Here is a 25,530-nt window from a genome sequence, read left to right on the forward strand (position 1 = left end):
AATTTAAAATACTCACTCAGTTTTAATTAACTTACAATAGTATAAATTTATATATAAACTTTTCATTTAATTGAATGTAAAATAAATTAATGGCAAAAACATTTATTTTCACCATGCAATGCTATTTCCATACTATTTTGGGTACATATCCATATCAATGCTGCATCATAATTTAATCTTTTTGAAGACATTTTTAATGGAAAATAAAGTCCAAATATTAATGCAGTTCAATGCATATAACTGAAGTAATAACGGATGAATAGATAAAATTGTTTGTTAATGCATGGACAGGTGTCCACAGAAAATTTTCTGGGGACTTAGAAATAATTTACATCAATAAATCAGTATTTAATTTTTTGGAGGTTTTTTCAAAAGTAGATTATAGAATACAGTCATGGTTAACATTGTAAAGTTACATATTTCAATCACTTTTTAGATTATAACCCACCAGTTATAATTGATTTTAGGAGAGGGCAAGTGCCCCATCTGCTCCCTCTGCAGACATCCTTGTGCACAGATAATTACTTTTTGTCTGACAACTGATAAATTTTATTTGATGTTAAAAGTAAGGCACCATCAGCTGAATTAATTAGTTGAACCCATTTACATTGATGAACTTATTTTTATAATGATTTGAAATTTTATAATTTTATTTCTAATTTCTTAGTACTATTTTATCATAAATGCTATTAAAGCCATATGATAATATATTGATCAAAAAGTAAATAATTAATAATAAAATATCTAATAATTTTTTGAAACTCTTTGCTAATCAATATCTTCTCATGCTACTAATAAAGGCATAAAAACAAAATTAACTCTCATTATAGGTTACTTCATTAATGTTTTGATAACTTGTATAAGTTTTACAAGATAAATTTATATACGAATCTAATAAAATCTTTAATATTGTCATTGTGATGATTGGAAGTAATCGCGTTTGCTCGATGTAGCTTATTATATAGTTTTAAACTTGTCATCTCATAGTTATTCAAAAAATGAAGAAGATATCTCTAATTATAAGAATGCTCTTTAATTTTTTTTTTAAATTTATTAATAAATAATCTAATTCAAATTATTTTTCTTGGAGCAAACATCTTTAAGAAAACTCATGTCTTCATGTTGTATGCTCTTAATCAGTTAACAAAAACATAAAAGCCAAGAGATGTCCAATTACTATTTCAAATAATATTGTGAAGAAAATCAACATGGTGTCAGAAACAATAATTACAACAGCTATTAGAATGTTGTAGTATGAGGTGAAGCTACAGATAGCCTAAAGCAGGTGGCTGGACCTTCAATTTTTTTGCAATCTTCCATTGTGAAAAAGAAAGAAAGGAAGGGAAGATTGATAGAGAGAGTTGAGCTTATGAAGTGAAGATGTGAGTTCAAGAACTCTAAACAATTATACCTAGAATGAAAAAGTATTGCGGTTGGCAAATAGAGAGAAATTGATCTCATCAGGAGAAATTTTTTAATACTACTTATTCTTATAAAAATTGGTGTGTATATTTGTACTACTTACTCTTACAAAAAAAATACTTGAGTTTTCTAAACAATTTTTGTTTCAAGGAAAGCAACTTGAATTTATGTTTGTAAAGCTTCCATAACTAGTAATGTAATATATTGCATATTCTATAGTTCTGTACATAATCTTTTTACAACATAATTTTTTCCTTTTCAGAATTAGTTTTCGTTGCTGAAGTAATTGATAAAAAAGAAACTTCTCGACTGGTTAAGCAAGTATTATTTATTTTTCTTTTCTTTTATTTAGTTAAAGAAATAACAGATTTGAATTTTTGAGAATAAAACAACTTCTGCCACACTAGTTTTACAGTATAGCAAAGGTTACTTTATTCTAAAAAATAATGGCAATAAATAAATTTTTAATATGATGACTTCTAGAGGAACATGCTCTGACCATGGATGTATTCAAAAAGTCAGAAATCTGAACCTGCTGGACTGAAATGTGCTCATAAAGTTGTATACGAGAAATCATGACATCATTTTGATGTCAGCCAGCTGTATCAACAAATTTAGATATGGCCATGATTAGTCAGAAATTGTGATTTTTACTTGGTTGTGTTTCAGTCTGAATTGATGTTGCAATATGGAGGGCAAAATTAAAGATGTAGCTAATTAGTCAAATCTGCTATCACTAGTAAAAATGTTAGGTGCAGCAACTTTATTTAAATTCATAAAATAATGATAATTTAGCATTAGCATTTCACCATTGTCATCATTGACTACTGTTGGCAAAATAGAAACAATTTTCAGTAATAAGATATGTGCTTCGATTATCTCAACTATAAAAACACATTTAGAAAATCAGAATAAAATGTCATTTAGATTTCTCAGAGTTGATGTCAACAAGGTTTCTTTAGCCATCACTCGGGCAGATCTGATTTTTTAAATATGTGCAATCTCCTGTAATTGCGTGTAGTAAAAAATGTTTAAAAGTTAAATGTATTTTTATAAGTGTTAAGTCATTTTTCCAAGTCCTTAGTATTATTTTAGGGCATTTTTTAATAAGTTATTACACTTCCACAAATATAATTAAACTAAAATAAAACTTTTCATAAAGTCTAAAAATTTTTGATATTGTTATTCTGATGTTTGGATGTAATTGTGTTTGCTCTATATAGCTTTTCTGAAGATGAACTTTGCTTTTTCAAAAGCATTAATGCTAATAGTAGAAATTTTTAAACTCTAAGAAAGCAGTTTCATCTTTGTTTTAGAAACATTTCAATGAATAAAATTTTAATGTTTTAAAAACTATCAGATTTTCATTTTTCTTTAAAATGCTGTGAATTGAATAATTAAAAATTTTGATACATATTTCTTTCTAATTCTTTCTGTCCTGTGGGCACTAAGAGTACTTTTTTTATATTCATCATGGGTTTGGTGAGACCCACAATGGAGGCAACTGCATGGTGAGGGACAGAGTCCAATATATCTGGATCATTCATGTAAAATTTCTGGAGTTTTTCAATTGATCTAGATTTGATTCCTTCAAGAGCAGTATGTTGGCACCTTAACCACCTTGCCTATCCTGCACCTAATCTTGATATATCAAGAATGAATCTATTTCTAAATTTATTACATTCAAAACTTGTCAATTTTTAAGATTCTCTATGGAATTTTAATATTGGATGAAAATAAATATGAAGTAATTTGACCAATTACAGTGTTTTATCCAAATATGAGTATAATACTTGTTTACTTCTATGGACCATGCTATGGCATGTGACTGTTGAACTGTAACCAAAGTGATGTCATCTTAACTTTGAGTGAATATTTTGTGAAGGATTGCATTTAAGATCATGGTTTTCTTAAACTATGTCTACATCTATTTAACAATGTTACAAACAACTTAGAACGGGCTAAAAACCCTGTGGCATGACATCTAATGTCACCCGAATGTTCACTGAATGGTTTGTCATTGATCCTTTCTTTGTCAGTTTTTCAATGAACTATCAAAGAATGACACAGCATAAAGTATGTCTTAAGGAAATAGGTGTGGATACATTTTAAGCAGCTGAAGCCCACTTCATGTTCACTAGATAAAGTGGTTCATTCTAATGCTATGTGAAGTGGTATGCTGCCTTGTATGACACTAAACAACATATTTCAAGATGATCATATCTGTTTGCAAAAAGGATATAAGCTGTGTTTCATTATGAGGTAACAAAATGCCATTTGTGACATTACATAAATGTGGACATACCTTTATATGTTTTGGTCATGTTATCAGACAACAATTATATGAAAGCTAAAATCTTTATTTTAAGGAATATTTTTAGATTTAAATACATTGAATAATCAATAGATAGACATTTATTCCACTCAAATTCTAGTCTGATCTGACTTGAATATTTAGCAAGTAAAACCATCACTAGATAATACATGAAATTCTTTCATTTTTGAATTTTTTTATTTTGAATAGTTTTTATGTGAAATTTTGTACAGGTTCTGTTTTAAGGTCATAAGTTCTTATTAAATATTTTCTATAAATCTTTCATGTTTACATTGAGTTTTAATTAGCAAATGATAACGGAAATGTTTTTAATTATTTGTATTCATGGTTTATTTTGAAAATATACCTTATTATAAATATTAAAATTATATTATTAATATATAACATATTAAGTAGTTAAAAATATATTTACAATAACAGAATCTATTTTCTTTATTGTCAAAATATTGAACATTCATACTTTTTCCAGAGATCTCTCAACTACATATCCAGTTCCTGAATTAATTCATCTGAAAAGAGTAAGAACAAGAAAAGTTGGAGGTAAGATGACCTTTTGGTGTTTTATGAAAAATCCGTCAAGTTGACATTTTGAGGAAAGATCAAAATTAAAGAAAATGCACTAATATTATTTTAAAGTTTTATAAATTTTGTTTAGCACCATGTTTTTGTAAACCTGCTGAGGAGGGACCTGAAGGTCCAAAACACAAAGAAAGGGTGTACAGGTATAATACAAAGTGAAAATAAAGATTGTTTGTTTCTCTGAATAAGTTTTTTCCTCGGTTGCAAAAACCAAAACACCAGTGCAATATGTCCTATTAATAAGCTCAGTCCTCATAAACAAACATTTAACAAATTGTTTAAATTTTCGTGTTGCTAAACTTCCATCAGAACTACTGTTATATTCACATATAAATAACAGTGAAACAGAATTTTACAAATTGTAAAATTGACTGTAGTTCCAAGGGAAAATGAACAAAGCCAATATATTGTTGTCAAGTTTAAGTGTTGTTGAATGTAATTATCATAACTTTTTCCTTGCATTAAATATTGTAAACAATATTTTTTAATTACTATACATTTAAAATTAGTATAAAATAAATTAATAGTTCATTCTTGATTTGTCAGCAATACGTGCTGTTAGCATCATAGCTGTGATGACAATCTTCCTTCTGATTTATATTTTTGGGCTGCAATTTTCAAATTACAGATGTATACATTCCCACTGTTATCTGTTGTCTATCTGTCCTTCATTAATCTTGAGAACAGAGTTAGTTAGCTGAAAATTGAGACTAAATATGAAAAGCTGAGGGGCCAGAGACCCTGATTAACTATATACAAAATATATATGAAAGTTATATGACTGGCATGACTCAATTGTTATTAGAAGAAGTATGATTTACAGGGGCAAGATACCACTAAAATGCAGACAGATATGGAAAGCTTAGGGGTCCCAATTAACTATATATAAACTTCTGGTCTGAACCAGAAGTCACGTGTTTTTTTTTAAATTAAAAGATGATTAAAAATTGCAACCTGGCATTATGACAATGCCACAATAAATAATTACTTATTATAAGGCATTCAGTTCAAACAGCATGCGATGAAATGTAAAAATGTCTCTGATCCAATTGAGTTTGATGTCAAGCTATGCATTGGCTTTGTTTTTTATCTTGCAGAGGCTAGTTTATACTATTTTAATTCGTGTTCTACATTATTCCTTTATAATTTTTTAAAGTTAAGAATGACCAGAGAGAATAGGTGAAAATGTTACTGAATAAAGAATAATTTTGGCTTCTTGAACTTAGTAGTTTGATTCTGTAAATGGTACAAAGTTTCATATTTTTATTGGTTACAATAAAAATATCTATTATGAGTTAACATATTTCCATTAATTTTGGATCTTTTAATTTTAAAGTTTGAATTTGTTTTAAATTTATCCAGTTTTTTTTATAATTACAAATATGATAAAAAGCCAATTTTTAATTTTTATTCTTTGTAAATTTTTTGCTTTTCATGTTTTACTTAATTTAGTTATATAAAATAATATGTGGCATTAGTAAATTTATGCTATTTTTAGAATTATATAATGAAAATAAGAATGGTTATAGCAAACATACAGCTACAGATTACATTGTGTATCTTACAATAATTATGTTATTAACATAAAGTAAAGCCCTGTCTTAATGAGGGCAGCCATCATGTTGACTGGCTGTTATTTACAGACTCTCTGAAACATTTGTTACAAATTACTCATTCCAATACATGTATTGTGTATTAAGAAAAAAATTTGTTTTAAAAATATGATATACATAATGCTATATTTTTTGTTCTGTAGCCTTAAAAATTAGTTGAGGTATAGAAAGATGATCCTTGCCAACAAGAACAAAACACACAAGAACAAAGCAATCGATGGTGATTGCTTTGTTCTGTTTTGTTTGTTTTTCACACCTGTTTTCCATTAGGTGCTTGCAATGCTGTTTTTTATTTTTCTCCCCTAAATTCCATTAGGTGCACTCAGTTTCATCAGGGAGAATGGACATTGTTACCTTGACTCCATTGTATATTGAAAATGAAGTCATAGATCCCTACTTTTTACACTTAAATGGACCCTCATTACATTTTTATATTCCTCATTGCAATTAATGGAAAATGGCAAAGTTTCATCAAGTTTTGATAACAAGCTGAATTCTATAAGCCCACTGTGCTAGCGACCTTTGGACATTGCTGATGAAGTCATGCAATTTGTGCTATGACCATTTATCTCAAAAACGAAGTCATAACCCCCCTTTTTTTTTTAACATGTTTGGATTCTTCCTTGCAATAAATGGAAAATGGCAAAATGTTATCACAATCAATCAATCACATTTTGAGATATTATGCAATATTGTAAGCCACATAGAAGAGACTTTGCTAGCACTCCATCTCAATTCTGTTCATTGATATGAACACTAATGACGATTATTCATAACAAGAAACAGACTTAAATATAGAATTTCATACATTTTTTGTTATCAGAAAATTTTTAAATCATTCCAGTAGTCAGATCAAAACTTAATGACATTAAAATGAAAGATTTCTGTTTTTTTTTACATTTGATTTTAAATGCTGTTGTTGAGTTTAGATCTGACAATGATAGGTAGTAGTTTCAAAAAATATTTTACCAGGTGGTGGTAGTAATTTTTAAGGTCAAAAAAAATTTTAATATTTTAAAATTATTAACATTATGTCTTATTGGAAATAATATGGAGTCACTTATCAGCAGAAAACTCATTGTGAAAACATTCTTGATACTAAAAGTAAATTAACTTCTATATTTGAGTCCATTTCTTGTTACAAGTAACTCTTATTTAAGTCAAACAAAAATATTAAAAATGAAGTGAAATTCAAACTTGTGATCTGACAGAATGGAAACAATACTTTCACACACTTTATTATCACGATATTATCATGAGTTTTTCAGCTTTTATTATATCCATATTTCTTTTTTGCAGTGCATTTGAAAGTAAAGAAATTTTGTTAAAAATATCAATTATTATTGATATTTGAAACAAATTATCATATGCATGCAGTGATGAGATTGAAATAATTTAACAACTGGTTTGCTGCCTTAATGACTGTTTTAAGTATAAAAAAAATGATATAGCCTACCGAAAGGTAGTTTATTATTTCATGAAGTTAATTCCTAAATGAGAACAATAAAAGAGGCATATGAAACTAGACTATGTTATAAGAAAGAGTTTTAATGAAAAAATATTAAATAATACTGACAAAAAACAATAAAACTGTTATTTAAGATATTTCCATGTTGCTTCTTGATTGGCATCCTCACTTGCAATTTTCTTTGCTTTTATCTGAGCATCATCAGTTGTGTGATTTATCCTTAACCTACTCTTCACTGTAAGAGTAGAATCCTATTCCTTTAGGGGTAGGCCAATTAGACTAATAGTTGTTATGTTTGATATACAGTAGAGCGTCATTTATCTGAATCAATTGGGGACTGGGGTTGTTCGGATAACTGATTTTTTCGATAATCGATTATGTATGAAAAAATATATTAACCCATCCGATGTTGAATTTTTCTCCATCACGTGTCGCTTCATGTTGAATTTTTGTCGATTTTAAGCCTAATGAAAATTTTTATAATAATAATCGAGGCTATTGTATCATTAAAAATTATTTCTTTATTTTGTACAAACAAAATAAATATATTGAAAAATATAAAAACAAAAAAATTATACTTTAGAAGTTAATCTAGTATCAAAAACATTCGATTCAGCACGACACAGTCCGACTGGAAAGCTTTTCAGTTAGGTTCTCTTTCTCTGAACATAATATGTTCAGAGAAGAGAAGTTGCCTAACTGTTTCTAATACAGTAGAGCATCGTTTATCCAAAAGCCGGTCAACCGAAACGTCAGTTAACCAGCTTTCGAATAAATGATGCTCTACTTTATTAGAAACAGTTAGGTGACTTCTCTTCTCTGAACATATTATGTTCATCTTTGAGAGACCCCTTTCCACTTATACTGAACTTACAGCAACTGTTCTGACAATATTTTTAGCTCTTTGAACACTTTCAGGAATTGCATAATTCTGGGAATTTTCTAAAACTTTTTCTATGAAATGTGGATAATCATCAATATCTGTTTTGTAATTAAAAATGTCATTAAAGATTTGTGATCTGATGTTTTAATTAAACTTAAATATGAGTAATTGTTTTTCAATGTTTTCCATGGAACTAGTACTTCTTCAATATTCCAGTAATCTGGTTCCAAAAAGTTGAAAAATTGTAATTTATTGCTATTTTGAAATTAGTTACAACTTACTTTTAAATGTTCACAATCCATTAGCCTTTTTTCAAATTCATTACAATGTTTTATAAAATTCTTTTTTGAAGGAGTCTGACAAATCTATGATTTTCTACCCAAATTTTATATTTCTGAAGCAATTAACACTTTTCCTTTCCAAACATTTGAAATGTGTTAATAGATATTATCACAAGTTTTTCAGCTTTTATTATATCCATATTTCTTTCTTGCAGTGCATTTGAAAGTAAAGAAATTTTGTTTAAAATATCAATTATTAATGCCAAATCAGTTATAAAATATATTTTCTAGACAGGCAACTATACCTAAATACTTTTTACTTGAATAAAAATAGTGATGTAGCACTGGATGTCCACACATCTAGGATTGACCTTAAATTACAGGCAGCCCATCTTAGTCCCAAAACTCTACCAATCTTCATAATTTCAACTCCAAGATATTTTTGAAAGTTCAATTTGATTCTATTGGATTGATGAAAAATAGTATATATTTTATCAATAAATATTTTAAAATGACTTACTTGCTTTATTTCCTTTATTGAATCACCTAAAACAAGATGGAGGTGATGGTTTAAACCAGCGTTTCTCAAAGTGGGTGATAATGCCCCTTGTGGGCAGTGAGTAAATCTAGGGGAGGTGCTGGAGGCAGGGTACTGAACAGTGACCAAAGGCAAAAGTTTGGGTCACTGACAGCCTTTCCCTTTCCTCTGTTGAACGGATAAGAGGAAACATTGCGTTTAATGGTTTCCAGATGTTGAGAACAATGTACGGTGAGGGCACAAAGTGTGAGATTCATAGAAAAGTTTTCCTAAGAATATTTCCAATCCTTTCTCACACAAGAGAAAATGAGTTAGGGGGCGTTGGGTATAACTTTATGGAACAAAGGGGGGCAGTGGATCAAAAAAGTTTGGGAATTACTAGTTTAAACAGTTCCATATTACTGGGCTGTAATTTGAAAAATTGTAGACCTATTATTTAAATGTCTGTCTGTCTTTCCTTCCTTAATCTCAAGAATGGCATTAGATAAATGAAAGCAGAGACAGATATGGAAATATTAGGGGCAGGAGTTCCCAATTAACTGTATACAAACATCTGATGCAAACTGGAAATCATGTTGTTTCAACTCAAAAATTTTTCCATGAAAGAAGTTAGATAGATGACCGGCACTACTATTTTGCTAACAGGAAAAGTATGATGTAAGGGGCAAAACATTACTAATTTGAGGTGGAGAGCACATATTTTAAATTTTAAAAAGATTAAAAATATGATTAAAAATTGGTGCCTGACATTTGACAATGTTACAATAAATAATTGCTCATTTTATATTATCATCTGTTAATCCAGTGAAGCCTGGGTTAGGTCATGGATCAAAGACTTCCAACTCTTTCTATCTTTCCACCACTCCTCTGTAAACACCACTGTTACATTGTCAGTCCTTCTTAGGTTTTTGGCTATCTTCTCTGTCCACCTATTTCATGGTCTCTCCCTTCAATCTTCTTCTCCAGTACCAACTTTGGCATTTTATTTTCTTCATTCTTTTGGTATGTCCAAACCATCTCAGTCTAATTTCTTCTACCTTCAACCCCAAATTTTCCATTCCTGTTCTTTCCCTTATTTCTTCCTTCCTTATCCTGTCTCTTCTGGTCTTACTCAGCATGTTTTTGAAGAATTTCATTTCTGCTACCTGGATCTTTCTGCCTTCTTTCCATAATGTAGTCCATGCTGCAGCTCCATAAGTCAATATTGGGATCAAGTATAATTGATAAAAGGTCTCTATATTTGAGAGGCACTTCCTTTCTTTTCATATCAAAGTTCTCATACTCTGGTAGAAGCCATCAGCTTGCTGATTTTTCTACTTATTTTATATTATATTTACAGTGGAACCTCACTTAACGAACACCTTGCACAATGAATATTTCACATAATGAGCAAAACAAATTGTAAAAATTTGCCTCGCTTAACGAGTGATGAGGAGAGGGGAAGGCCCAAATTGTGCGCATGTGGCATGCTCCATCAGTCTGTGTTTAGCACTCGTTCCGCTAGCATCTTACTGTCGCTTGCGATCACATATTTTTCCAAACTTGAGTTCACACATATTACTTATAAACATCAACAACCATAGCCCGTTACATAATAAACACGTCAAACGATATGCCAAATTCTTGGGTCATTAAATTTAATGACCGATTCAAAATTAAATTTTAGAAATGTCTGAACTAAAAATTAACTATTTATAATTATTAAATTTAATACGAGATGGAAACATAACTGCCTACCTCTAGTCAAATTAATTAATTTCTAATATTTAATTATAGCCTTTACATAACCCAAGAATTTGGCATATCGTTTGGAGTGTTTATCAGACATATTAGCTGTGATTTTTTTTTGTTTCTGCGAATTGAATTCTCATTCCAGGATGGTTCGTTCCACGTTAGAAAAAAAGATGCATGAATCATGATGATGATTCATGCTCTTAACAGTGTATATTGTATAATTTTTTTGAATAAACGTTATACATAAAACATTTGAGAATTTTTTTCGGCATGGAACGCATTATCGTATTTTACGTTAACTTCTATGGTAAAAATTGTTTTGCTTAACGAGTGTTTCGCATTACGAGTAAGACTCTGGAACAAATTATGCTCGTTAAGTGAGGTTCCACTGTATATTTATTGCTAGATATGCTTTGTATCAAAGTATGTTCGGTTAATCAAGACAAACTGCACTAATTTCAGATAAAATTTAGTTTTTGTTCTTTTTCTTAACGTATAATAACAATTATTTATTCATGTATTTCCTCAAATTCATTTTTGAGTTATTCTAACATATATTAAATAATGGGATTCAGCTAGTTTGCACTATTTTGGTAGAACCAGTATCTAATTTTTTGTTGAGTTCAGAAAACCAGTTGTTAAAATGGCACTTGTATTCAGGGTCCTTTCTCTTAGGGTGGCTGCCCAGACACCCACCCAATGTGGAAATCATAAATTTACATTCTTTACTCTTTTGTAATTTCATTTGCAATGAAATCATCATCCTCAAAATGAAATACGGTATATCCTCAAATTAGTACTGTAATGTCTTGCCCCTGTACATCATACTTTTCTGTTAGCAATGGAGTTATGCTGGTCATCTCTAATTCCTTTCAGGGAAAAATTTTTGAATTGAAATAACATGACTTCCAGTTTGCATCAGTTCATATATAGTTAATCAGGCTTCCTGCCCCTAAGCTTTCTATATCTGGGCTTGACTTGCGTGTATTAACTCTGTACTCGAGATTAAGGAAATATGGACGACAGTGGGAATTTATAGGTCTACAACTTTTTCAAATTGCAGTCAAAATTCTAAAATTTCATACCACTTGAAGAATTTACAAAGTAATTCATTACTTTTATGAAATTATTATAACAATTCAAATTTATTACCTTTTAGATGCCTTAATTAACGTGATTCACATGGATTTTTATTAAAGTTCTGTACATTATTATATAAATAACATTGTTGATGATTGTGAATGTAGCTGATGGCAGTATGAAGCTGCTAGATGATGGCCTCAGGCAGCATTTTTCCTAATAAACCTTTCTTAAAGCTAGTTTAAGTATTTTATCATAAAAAGAAAATTGTACGTGGCTACAAAAATTCAAGAGGTTATAAATTATGAAAGTGCTGTAATGTAAAGTTTCTTTTTACTATTATTTTATATACAGTAGGGCAGCATTTGCAAAGCTTGTCTCACTTTATTATTTTTCACCATCCAGCACTGTGTGAATACATTATATACAGTAATACCTCAGTTTTCGTTAACTTCATCATTGTTGGTTTCGGTTTTCATTGATTTTTTCCGCAAAAAAATTGTTTTGGTTTTCATTGGTTTCCTCAGATTTCATCAGTGTGCCCACATGACCTTGCTGCTAATTTTTTGAAAACTAAAGGTGACCCACTCGTTTTCCTGCTCAGTGTGGTATTGTTTCTCATTGTATGATCATTACCCCATGCATCTAGCCAAACAATTTCATTGCTTTCCTTTTCTTTTAGCTCCATCATGGGACCAAAGAAAGTTTACAGAGCAAATGCCATGTTAAATATTTATTTATTCTTTACATTAGTCTTTTATATTCATTTTAAATTAACTTTTTTATTGTTTTTAGTATTAAACACTATATTTATTCTCTATAAAATGTGTTTTTGGTATGTATTTTGGAGTGTCTAGAATGAATTACATTGATTCATATGAAAATAGTTGCCTCGAATTTTGCCAATTGTTTTTGAATAGATTATTGACAAAAATTGAGGTGTCACTGTATAAATAAATTATGTAATTATTTTCAGTTTAAAAAAAAAATTATTTTACAGATGAACATAAAGTAGAAATTCTGCTTCTGCCAGTAAAAGAAGTAAATGAATTAGGAAACTTGCAAGTTGGTGTAAGTGTTGCAACAGAAAAGATACTAAAAAAAGCTATAACTAGATATGGACTTTCAGAATATGCAACTGTACATTCTGTGGCTAAAACTGCACCATTAACTAGAGCACAGTTTGAAGCTGCATCACTTTTATGGGCTACACAATTTCATGAGGATAAATAGTAAGTAAACAGAAATCTAAATTTAGTAATACATTAAGTCATTTGTAAAATAAATATAGGGATTTTCATATTTGGTTTCAAAATTGGATTAATATTCCAAACTTAAAAATACAAAATGACCTAAAAGTCAATTAAGTAAGATATATTCTAAGAATGATAAAACTGATTTGGGACAGGGTCTATATTATTATTATTTATAATTTAACTGCTTAATCTGTATCATAAATAACAGCAAGCTTCATCCATTCTTAAAATAATCTTAAATTTTATCTTAATTAACCAACTTTTCGATCACTGTATATAACATGACACACAAGTTTTTATATAGCAGACTGCTATATAAAAACTTTGAGACTGCTTCTATGAAAAAGGTAGTTCATTTTACAATTGTTATTCATAAAGCAATTAAGTTGTGAAAGCAGAGTTTTAATATAGTATAAAATATGTTAAAAGCTAATGAATGAGTTTATAATCAAATATAAATTGTGTGCAAACTTTAAATTTATTGTTTAATTTCTTTTTCTTTTTAGAAAATCATGATGATAAGCTTATAATCAATGCATTCAGTACAATCATTTGACTTTAATGACAATTACGGGTAAAAACGAAGGAATTATTTGGAACATGGGACAGTGAGGAAGTGATGCAGTGGGATGGTTTAAATGATACATAGGAAGAGAGGAGGGAAGAATGACTTTGCCTACTCAAAAATTTGTATGTTTTGAGTGGTATATAGATAATAAGTAGAGAAACTGTACTGTACATCAGAAGTTCAGTGATACATAGTGGCATAGCTACCATGGAGCAGTTGGAGCAAACTGCTCTAAGTGCACGAATCATGAGGGTGCCAAGTTAGAAAGTTTTTCAAAACTAAAATTAATCAAAACTTATTTAAGAAGCAGCATGTCACAATACTGTGTTAGTTCTTTGCTACTATATCAATTGAAAAAACAATAGCTTGTCAACTTGATCTGGAGAAAGTGGTTGACCAATTTGCAAACAAGAAAGGAGAAAACAACAATTTTGAAGTTTCTTTTTATGTGTTGTTAGGAAACTAAACTTGCATACATTTTGTCAATACAGTTTATATAATATGTAGTAAATATTATTAAATACTCCATACTTAAAGAATTATAGTTTGTTTAAATTAGATATCTTATTGTTGAAATGCCTTGAATCTCAAATAAATTGTTATTAAGTAAGGTTTTAAATTGGAATAATTAGATATATGTTTTTAAACAAAATGTTCAAAATAAATTTTGCGACACCTCTTCCAAGGTACTAGTGAGTGCACTGATTCTACTTGCTGAATATGTAGCTACACCACTGGTGATACAAGTTTATTTAGTAATGCTAACAGATTTGGAAGTTTTGAAGTGACAAATTTGAGATGAAGTTTTCTACAACATTCAGAGAAATATGTCAGTTCAACTACATCTCTGTCATGAAGTTTTAGCAATTAGATGTTGCTTGAAAAATTTTATTAAACCACAGGACTATTTCTTCCATTATTCATTTATATGATTCTCTCACTGCCAGATGATGAGTGAATGACCATTTAGGCAACTGGAGTTCTGGTTGTCAGACATTGTTGATTGTCTTGGAATTTTGACATGCTTCTGCACAACACTGAAGGGAAATTTTGGTCTATTTCATGCACTACATGACAGAGCATGCCTTAGAGCCGTGGTTCTAAATCTCTTTGAAGTCAGGAACACTAAACTTTGACATTTTTCTGCAGAACACTTACAATACATCAGCTTTAAAGCAGGGGTGGCAAACCTTTTTGAAACCAAAACCAATGACATCATATTAGTATATGACGTCATTGGTTTTGATTTCAAAAAGGCTCGCCACCCCTGCTTACATATAATGCACATCATATACTAATATGATGTCATTGGGGTTTGCTGATTACATTCCCATACAAAAATTATTTGTACATTGTATTGATTTTTCTTTTGCAACAATTTTTAATTGTATATTTGACTTTTTTGCGGAACACTTGAAGTGGTTTCACAGAGCACCTGTGTACCGCGGACACAGATTGAGAACCATAGCCTTAGAGACTCAGCTTCATTCATAAAATGAACACTGATAAAAAAGTGAATTAAATATAGCAGATAGAAATTTCACTTTATAATTTAGATTTTATTTAGATTTTTACTATATCTTTAAACTTAATTATACCAGGATTCAAATTTGCAATAATTTATGCACTTATAATTAAAATGTTATAAAAAAAAACTTTTAATAACAAGTTTTAAAAAGATTTTAATATTATAATTTTCCTATTCAGCTTTCATTTTAATATTTCAGTATTTCGAAGATATTAAATGACAAACTGTTTACTTTTAAAGATAAAAGCAGAATAGAAAATTATATGAAAAGAGCCATTGAAGCAGCACTTAAAGCAAAAGTAAGAAACATTTTGATACTTTTAATTGCAAACTTTGAAGAGATTTTTAAAATATGTAGTAAAAAGAAAATTTTATTATTATATTGCTTTTTTAAAGTTATTTTTGTTTGATGATTTAAAGATAATTATAAAAAATGTGAGAGATGCAATTGTCCATTGATATTCACAGGAGATTGGTTCCATACTCCTGCAGAAACTAAAATCCATGGATGTTCAAGTCCCTTGTATGAAGTGTAGTATTTGTATATAATCTATGCAATCCTCCCTTATACTTTTAATCATCTCTAGGTTACTTGTAATGTCTAATACAATTTAAATGCTCTGTAAATAGTTGTTATATTATTGCTTAGAGCAGTGTTTCCCAATCTTTTTTGTGCTATGCCCCACCTAAGCCTTTCTAAAATTCTTATGTCCCCCTAACATATACACTTAATTGCCACACTGTTTTGTCGTAACCACGATAAAACCCGATCCTTTCATCAAAGTCTCTTGCACTTTCCAGCCATTGCCAAACACGACCTGGAATACCACAACTCACATCTGTTCACCTCAAGATCTGGGCAAAGAATGTCCTTTCTCCTCTTTCACCAGCATCAGGGCTTCGTTCATGTCTTTGTTCTCAGTGGTTCCCAGAGTTGTTAATCCCACCCCAAAGAAAAGGGTTATAAAGGAAAGTTCTAGAAGGAAAGGGGAACAAAGAAAACTAAAACTAACTTAAATCAATATTTACAATAAATATAGCATACAGTCGCTACACAGTTAACTTAAACTCTAGACGAGTCCATTTTCAAATTGCCCCCTTAAAAATCGAATTGCCCCCCGTTGGGCATGGGCCCCATGTTGGGAAACCTGGCTTAGAGGATAATGACAAGAGAGAAAGTCTGTAAATGTTCTGTATAAATGCAACTCCTAACTACACAATACGCATCAGCAATGATCTAACAATTTATTTTTTCAATACTTACAGATTGCATTTGTTTAATAACCTGAAAGAGAAATACATAGAATAAAATACAGAATATTTAAAATACATGAAGACCTCACTTAACATCATTGATAGGTTCTTCAAAACCAAGATGTTAAGAGCATCAATTATCCAAAATAATTGGAGTGGAATATAACTGATCACATGATGTAGAGAAAGAATTAAAAAGAACAATATCTTAAAATCAAGTAAAAATATTAATTTTAACTCTAGTTTTTGTACTAGAAAAAAACAGTAAATTTAAAGTACAAAGATTAAGGCATAGAAATACACAAAAATAATTAGAAATAACAAGAAAATTGTCAATAAATAATAATCTAACACCTTTATCGTTGCCGAGAAAGTTTAATTTAAAACAAACGTTTTCGACCTATTCCATAGGCCATCATCAGGTTAAATAAACCGACAAATGGAACAGTTCCGTTCCAGAGGATCGAATACATATATTTAAATTTCAAAAAATTGACAACGGATTAAAAGATGATAAATAAGAAACGAATATTGTATAAAATTAAAAACAAGGAATAAAATAAAAATTAAAATAAACTCAGAAAAACTCCTAAATACAAGTATCAACTAATACTAATGCAAAACAATAAAATAAACATGTAAATTAAGAGTTCCTTGCAGAGTTTTTAACCATATACTTCCAGGCCAATGGAAGGCCTTCAGCGTCCCTCACATTTATACACGCCCCTTCCAGTTTGCTTTTGTAAATCTCTATTTTCTCAGTGGTCCTTGCTAACGTTGGGGAGTTCACGGGTTTGATAATGTCCGCTTCATCCCATTTAACTACAGAGTTTTCGGTCTGAGCCATTTGGGATAGTACCGTGGCATTGGAACTTTTTCTGATGTTATACTTGTGCTCCTTGAGTCTTACACTCAAACTCCTTGTCATAACGCCGATATAATCTTTCTTAATCCCCAGCTGTGCGTTCTCGTACGGTATCCTATACACACCTGCTTTTTCTTCCTTCTTAATGCTATCCTTGTCATTCCTTAAAATCTTATAAAGGTTCGGGGCTCTTTTTAGAATTATTGATGATTCATTGCAGTTCGCAATTTCTTTCATAATGCCTTTGGCATATCTGTTATAAGTGAATTTTGTGAATTTTACCGGGACCTTGTTTAGAGCCTCTTGCTACATTCTTCTCAAACCTTCTAACCATTCCTGTTATTGCGCTTTTCCTGTACCCTAAGGTTTCGGCTACCTATAGAATTCTGTTAATTTCCTTTGCTCTGTCCATAACGTTGTCACAATAAAGAAAGGCCCTTCAGATTAGAGCCCGGAATGCCACCATCTTATATTGATATGGATTGTTAGATTGCGAGGGGATATAAAGTGGACTGTGCGTTGGTTTAACGTAAACACTGGTAGATAAATGCCCGTTTTTGAACTGGATGTTGATGTCTAAGAAGTGTATTGTTATGGAACTTTTCTGTTTTAATTTCAGTTTTAGGCCGTCGTTATTACAATTGATGCTTTCAATGAATCCATTAATCTTACGGTCATTATTCCATAATATAAAGATGTCATCCACATATCTTTTAAAATATACTATATCTTTATGGAAGTCATATAAAACTCTTTTCTCCAGTTTTCCAACAACCAACTCACAAAGAATTCCTGAGATCGGACTTCCCATTGGAATCCCCCTTTTTTGTCTATATGTTTGACCATCATAGCTGAAGATAGATTCGTAGCATATCAGGTTAGCCAGTTCTACTACTTCGTTGTTGTAATGTATCAATTCAGGGATTCTGCTGAACAATAATTCGAGTAGTGCTTCTTTGCATGATAGAATTCTTATGGACGGATACAAGTTCTCATAATCCAATACCATTCCTACTTCCTCTTCCATTAACGATATGTGTTGAATTTCCTTAACCACAGTCCCAGGATCTTGTGCCACTAGTGCGTTGCTTTCAAGTTGAGAGGAGATAAACTTGTGTAATCTTTTTTCTAAGACAAAAGTCGGTCCCCTGCATTTTTCTACCATTGGCCTAACTTGTTTATCTTCTTTGTGAGTTTTAGCGAATGCAAACAACCTTGGAATAGCAGGCCTTGGGTTCCGGCACTTCTTAAGAAAAGGTAATACAGTACAAAGCTTCGTTCCTTCTAGTTTCTTGACCCATCTATCAATGCTCTCAATAATATTAACGTTAACCTTTTCGCATTCCGTTTTTTTCGGTGTAATCTTCTATCACCTTTCTGTAAGTTTCTCTTTTCATGATCACCAATTGTTTACTTTTGTCCGCTCTTGTTACCAGTAAATCATTTACGTCCAGCCAACACTTAGTAATCCAAATATCATTATTCTTAAGTTCTCCTAGTTTCCAACGTTCTTGATTTTTAATGACCGTTTTCCACCTAAAATAATCCTTTTCTAATGAATCTAGCTCAACTATTCCTCTTTCAATCTCTTGAATCGAGGTTTCCTAACCTCCTGGATTCTCAGGGACGAAGTTCGGGCCTTTTTCTAGAACTTCTTTAATCTTCTCTGGTACCTCTATTTGGTCCCACATAATAAATGCTGCAAGGTTTTTCTTATTCTTTCTTGTTGTTTGCTTAGCGATAATCCATTTCATTTTCTTAATATACTTTTTCGTCAAATTCTTATGAAACTTGTTTATTAGTCCAACTACTCCTTTGTTAATTTCCATTAACTTTTCCGGATCATCATTATAAATACTATTTTCAAAGTCGATAATCTCTTTTATTGTTCTGCATTAGTATTAGTTGATACTTGTATTTAGAAGTTTTTCTGAGTTTATTTTAATTTTTATTTTATTCCTTGTTTTTAATTTTATACAATATTCGTTTATTATTTATCATCTTTTAATCCGTTGTCAATTTTTTGAAATTTAAATATATGTATTCGATCCTCTGGAATGAAACTGTTCCGTTTGTGGGTTTATTTAACCTGATGATGGCCTATGGAATAGGTCGAAAACGTTTGTTTTAAATTAAACTTTCTCGGCAACGATAAAGGTGTTAGATTATTATTTATTATTTAATATTTTGCTGAGCACGTTCTATATAAAGAAAATTGTCTATTAAAAAAGCAAGCACTTGTCTTTTCCAATTTACAGCACACTAAAGAAAACTTTGAATTCAAAATAAAAAATGCAGAATAGTAAAATTAATATCTCAATAATGAGCCAATAAATTGCCAACAATTTACATAATTTTATTACATAAAAACTTCATAATTTCTTGAATTAGTACTGGCTGAAATCAATTTCAGATAATTGATTTTTCCGTACTGTGTAATGAAACCAATTCTACACAAGCTAAATGATATAAATGAGTTATGTTCCTAAGGCATATTTTTGATCACAAAAACATCACCAAATTTCTAAGACCCAAAACACTTCTAATATGGAAGATCTAAAAACGTGAGATAATTGCTTATCACATTTAAGAGTAATGAAAACAAATTAGCGTCATTTCTTAAAATTTAAAAAGAAATACATTAATTATTGTGATTTTGTCACAATGCTGGCTGCAACTTTTAACCATCTTTTAATTTTAAAAATAATCACATGATTTCTGGTCCAGACTGGAAGTTTGTATATAGTTAATCGGGTGTTTGGTCCCTAAGCTTTCTATATCTCATCTGGATTTTAGTAGTGTCTAGCCCCTGTACATCATACTTCTCTTGGTAACAGTCAAGTCATGCCAGTCATCTAGCTCTGTTCTGGAGAAAATTTTTTGAATTGAAATCATGCATGTATATAGTTGTATATAGTTAATCAGAGATCTCTATTCCCTAAGCTATTCATATCTGATCTCAATTTTCATCTACCTAACTCCATTCTGAAGAATTAATGAAGAACAGACTGACAGATGAACGACAGTGAGAATATATAGATCTGCAATTTGAAAATTGTAGCCCAATAAGATAATTATTTATTTAGTTTTGGGAATCAGTGAACAGTGATGATTGTAATAGTAATAGTGGGTGATATATGGGAAGGCAAACAAAATCCTCATCACTCAAAAAGAGAAAGATGAGTAATAAAGAATACATTTTTGCAAAGGGAAAATTGTAAGAAACACCTCCTATCACCATGCAATTCAAAATCAAACAATTGCCAGTTCCATCAAATTATATAGGGTGCAGTGTAAATTTAAAATGCCAAATGCAAATAGGAAAGTTTGCTTGCATTGACATTAAATGATGTCTTACATGTTGTTAACATGAATATAATGCATTCATGTTATTTGAAAAAAAAGAGTGAAAGTATAGCAAATACAAATTATATCATATTAATTGCATTTTAAGAAAAGAATGCAGTTAATATTATTCTTATTGGATCATTTTTGCAATCTTCAGCATTTATTCCCCACCTCGTAGAATCAATTTTATTGTATAAGGAAAATTTAACAATAACTGTAAATGTACTCTACTTGTGTCTTACCACAACAATGTTACAAAATAACATTAAGCAACGACTTGCTAAATGAGCAAATTCATGTTTTGCTTTTTGGACCATTCTGGAATTTTTTTCAAATATTTTTGACCCATGGTTGGTTGCATTTGTGATGCAGCATCCACATATATAGAGGGTCAACTGTATACATATACATTTTATGCAAATAGTATTGTGAAAGCGTAATTTTATACAGTTATTTTTAATTAACTTTTTTAAATAATGTAAAATATGTAATAATTATTTATATGCATACAATATGGAATTTTTTAAAACACATTTTCATTCTGATGAGTTGTGAAATAAGTTCTTTCAGGTTTTTGGATAATAAGTTTATTGTGAAGATCAATTCTTTTTATCTAAGAATTGATTTTTATGAACAAATAATATATCAGTTATTCGTAATTCAGTTTGTTTATGTTACAGAATTCAGCACATCCATACATTATGTACAGACAAGTTGAAAAATAATTTAAAAATAAATCATATTAACTGTGGTTAAAATGCTCCAGCTTTAACATAATACATGGTTTTCCAAAATGAATGCTATGATTTTAAATCACTATAATTATGTTAATTATTATCTGAGACGTATGCAATGTACACCAATTGGCAGAGTAACTGCCCGAGTTTCATTTACCATCTTCATTCAAATGTCTCATTGTCTACCATCTATAGGAAGTGCAGTAAACAAAAATGGTGACTTCACAGCAGAGAAGGCATTCTGCAATTTGCAAAGTTGGAATTGTTCATCATTGTGCAATTTTGAATGATTCCAACTTTCAGTAATTTACAGAAGCTCTAGAATTATGGTTGCTATGGGAGAAATAACAATATATTTGCTTTAGTGAGTGTAGGAATATGAATATTGATTGGATATGTGCCTTGTGACATAAGGTGCAAACATTTGAGAAATTGCAATGGGCAAATTGAAACTTTAAAATATTGGAAAACTGTCAATGTACATGACTATGTTCTCAGATAATTATTAACATAATTACAATAATTTAAAACGATAGTATTCTTTTTGGAAGATCCTGTATTATGATATTTGAGAAAATTTAAGCTTACTATTAATAAAGAAAACATTCACCTGGCATTTTCTAGAAGCAAGATTAATAATTAGAATGTGATATTGGATGATTTTATGGGGTTAAGAATGTGGGGTTACAAATATGATAAGAAACTTGATTAAGTTATAATCAGTTTTAAATATTTAACATTGTGAGAATCTCTAAATTTCATAAAAATTAAATTTACCAATATTTGCTACAAATTTAAAATGTGTAAATTCAATACCATCAGAATGTGAACCATTATCATCAAAACAATTGATACTGTGATCAATGTTCCCTCTAATTTTTTTGTAGATGAGTGGAACATATACTTCTCTGAGCAAAAAAAGTTTTGCTGAGCAGATTCTGAGCATATATATATAATCTTACTTTTTCCTATAAAAATTAAAATAATTACTTATGAAGTAGAGATTAAAATTCATTTTAAAACTACTTCCGTACAAAATATTATTTTTTGTCAATGATTTAATGTATTTAATCCAAATGTAGGTAGCAATAATCATGTTGCAGACAAAGTGAGAAATAAGTAAACAACAATTCAAATCAGTGTTCATGTCGCCTGTGCGGCACATTAATTCTCGTGCACGGCAACTATTTGAGCGGTGCACAGCTGCGCAGCTTAGAGGGAACATTGACTGTGGTCCATCATTATCAAAAACTTATATTTAGTATTTTGAACAGTTTGAATTATAATGTGTCTATTCACAAGCCTTCTGTTTCTTTACACTGCAAAAAATTAGTCATTATGTTTAAATATTTATCACATAGTACAGAATTAACAATTCCTATTTCATATCAACAGAATAATTTTATAATATTCATAACTATGACTTATATTTATTGTTATTAATGTTAGACAAAGTAATTGTCATGACTTCAATGGTCCTGATCTTCTGAAGGAAGTAGATTCAAATCTAGGTTGGATCCTCAAATTTCCAGTGGTTTGAACTAGATGTCAGGACTGCTACCTAGTTACTCCAGTGTGAACCTAGATGAACTCATGTTGGATAGAAAAAGTCTTCATAGTATCTGCAAGAGGAAAAGTTTAAAAAAAAAATTAATCTGTATTAGTTACGTTCTGAACACGAATACTAATAAATTTTTGATGACCACTGTTATTGAGTAGAACATATAAAACAGGTACAGTACATGGAAAGGTGTAATGGGTTATAAGGCTTGTTTTTAATTTCATAAAAGAGAAAGATTTTTATGATTATTATTAAATTTATTAATGCTATACAATAAAATTAACACATTTTATAGATAGGCAGATTGCTGAGATGGTTAAGGCATCAATCAGACTGTAACTCTTGAGGACCTGGGATTGAATCTGGGCAGCCAAAACCCCCAAGGAATTTTTTGGGTGTCTGTTTCAGATATATCAAACCCATTCTTGCCACTTTGACCACCCCATTGTGAGTTGAACCCATAAAGAATATGATTAAAAGACCTTAGGGTCCATAGGGTGGAAAGAGAGGTTTTATGAAAATGAAACTTTTTATTCTGCTAAATCATTAAAAACCTTTCATCTCCATGAGTATAAGAAAAGTTTTAGCTTTTATAGAATCAACTTTAATGATTTAAAATCAACTTGAATGAAGAAAAGCTTTCTTGTCTTGTTAATGGCACCACCACAAGTTCTTTAAAATAATTAATTAAATTAGTATTGTAGAGATATTGTTTTACATTTCAAACCAATAATTTTATGATTCAGATAATAGACCCACTGCTGAGTGTATTCAGATAGAACCACAGATAGGCCAGCCTGTTGACAAGGCACAAGCTAACTGCCAGTTGGCTTGTTCCTTGTCAACAGGCTGGCCACATGGAATTTTTCAGGCTTCTTCATGTTTATAACACCTAAATGACAGCCAGTTTTCCATAGAAAATCCTCCTGGGAGGATTTCCCTTGGCAGACCACCCATGTGTCATTTTGCATGTAAAACAAACATAATTTATTAGAAAATATTACTATAATTTTTAATTTCAGAGCCCTGTTGGAGCAGTTGTAATAAATCCTTCTACAAGTGAAGTTATATGCATTGCTGTTGATTTAAGAAAACTTCATCCTCTTCAGCATGCTGTAATGGTTGCAATAGATCTTGTTTCTCAAAGTCAAGGAGGTGGCACTTGGAAAATGACTGGTAAAAATATTTAAACAAAAACATTAATCAAACTTATTTACTTTTGAAAAACTTTTCTTTTTATACGTATTTTAAAATTTACAGATTCTAATTTATTCTTCAAAAAAGACACCTGCACATCTACTGTTCCATACTTGTGTACAGGTTATGAATTATACGTGACAAGAGAACCATGCACTATGTAAATTCAAGTTTTATTATTATTAATTGAAAAATTGTTTGTTGATATGTGCAGAATTAATGTATTTTAGTGTATTTATATATATTTTATTTGTAATGAATTCATATCATACTGTGTGTTTACACTTGTAATGGCAAATACACATTTGAACATGCACATAAATGAGAAATGGTAAGACCATATGGAATGCCTCAGTTTACAGATTGAAGACTAATGCATCAAAAATCTCAACAAACATTTGGCATTACTCCAATCATACACAAGCAAGACTGACCTTCAAATGTCTGTTAAACCATGACCCACACTGAGCACAAATTCTGTTTGATGGATCAATGGTGCTCAGCTTGGCCTGAGGCTGTGCAGCAAACAACTCAATGCTGTTTGTTATGCCTCATTTGCATGTGCTTAAAAAGTGTACCTGCTGTAATTTGAAATGAAATGGTAATGTTTTGCAGAATCTTAATAAAATTTCTAAAAATGTACACATCATTCATGCTTTTTGTGGTCTTAGATTTTGGACATTTTATTTTTTATATGTATATTATACTCTCAAAATTTTTAAGAATTTGTAATGATGATATTAAAATCAAAAGAATATCATAAAAATTATTTCAATACTCTAATCAGATTTCAAGTAATAACTGAAAAACAATTTTATCTTGTACTTTAATTATGTATCAAAAAATTTTTTATCTTTATTATCATTAAACTACCTGCTTTATCTCCTGAATTGATTTTTAAATATTAAAATTCAATATCTATACCAAAAAGTCTGACAAAAACTACAGAATCTGAAAATAGTTTAAGCATAAATAAAACTTGCATGTAATAAATAAAAATATAAATACGACTTTTTCACACAGGTAAACAAACACCTTGCTTTAGTCCTTCTTTTACAACGTTCCTTTGTGAATTTTAAGGATTGCTGATGGTGTAACGGTGAAAAAGAAAGACTAAAGCAAGGTGTTTACCTGTGTGAAAAAGTCGTATTTATATTTTTATTTATTAAATGTAAATAATGCCGGCCATGTTCCTTTTATCTTTTAACTTAAAACTTACATATTCCAATTCCTTGACTCAGAGATTCTTAAGACTTACATCTTAAGAAGATGTTAAATATAAA

At 30.2% G+C, this 25,530-nt stretch overlaps 1 protein-coding gene across 1 annotated transcript in view; it reads left to right on the top strand.

The window, feature by feature from the left end:
- The window catches only part of LOC136978565 (probable inactive tRNA-specific adenosine deaminase-like protein 3), a 29,510-nt gene that overhangs the window by 1,641 nt on the left and 2,339 nt on the right, over positions 1-25,530 (top strand). Inside the window, exons 3-8 of the mRNA XM_067274286.1 lie at positions 1,685-1,739; positions 4,227-4,297; positions 12,934-13,165; positions 15,485-15,584; positions 24,073-24,226; positions 24,311-24,407. Coding sequence (XP_067130387.1) covers positions 1,685-1,739; positions 4,227-4,297; positions 12,934-13,165; positions 15,485-15,584; positions 24,073-24,226; positions 24,311-24,407 — 709 coding nt within the window. The remainder of the gene's footprint in view (positions 1-1,684; positions 1,740-4,226; positions 4,298-12,933; positions 13,166-15,484; positions 15,585-24,072; positions 24,227-24,310; positions 24,408-25,530) is intronic.

The sequence above is a fragment of the Centruroides vittatus genome, unplaced genomic scaffold (genome assembly GCF_030686945.1).
Source record: "Centruroides vittatus isolate TY-2023 unplaced genomic scaffold, ASM3068694v2 contig_546, whole genome shotgun sequence".
Classification (NCBI taxonomy): Eukaryota; Metazoa; Arthropoda; class Arachnida; order Scorpiones; family Buthidae; genus Centruroides; species Centruroides vittatus.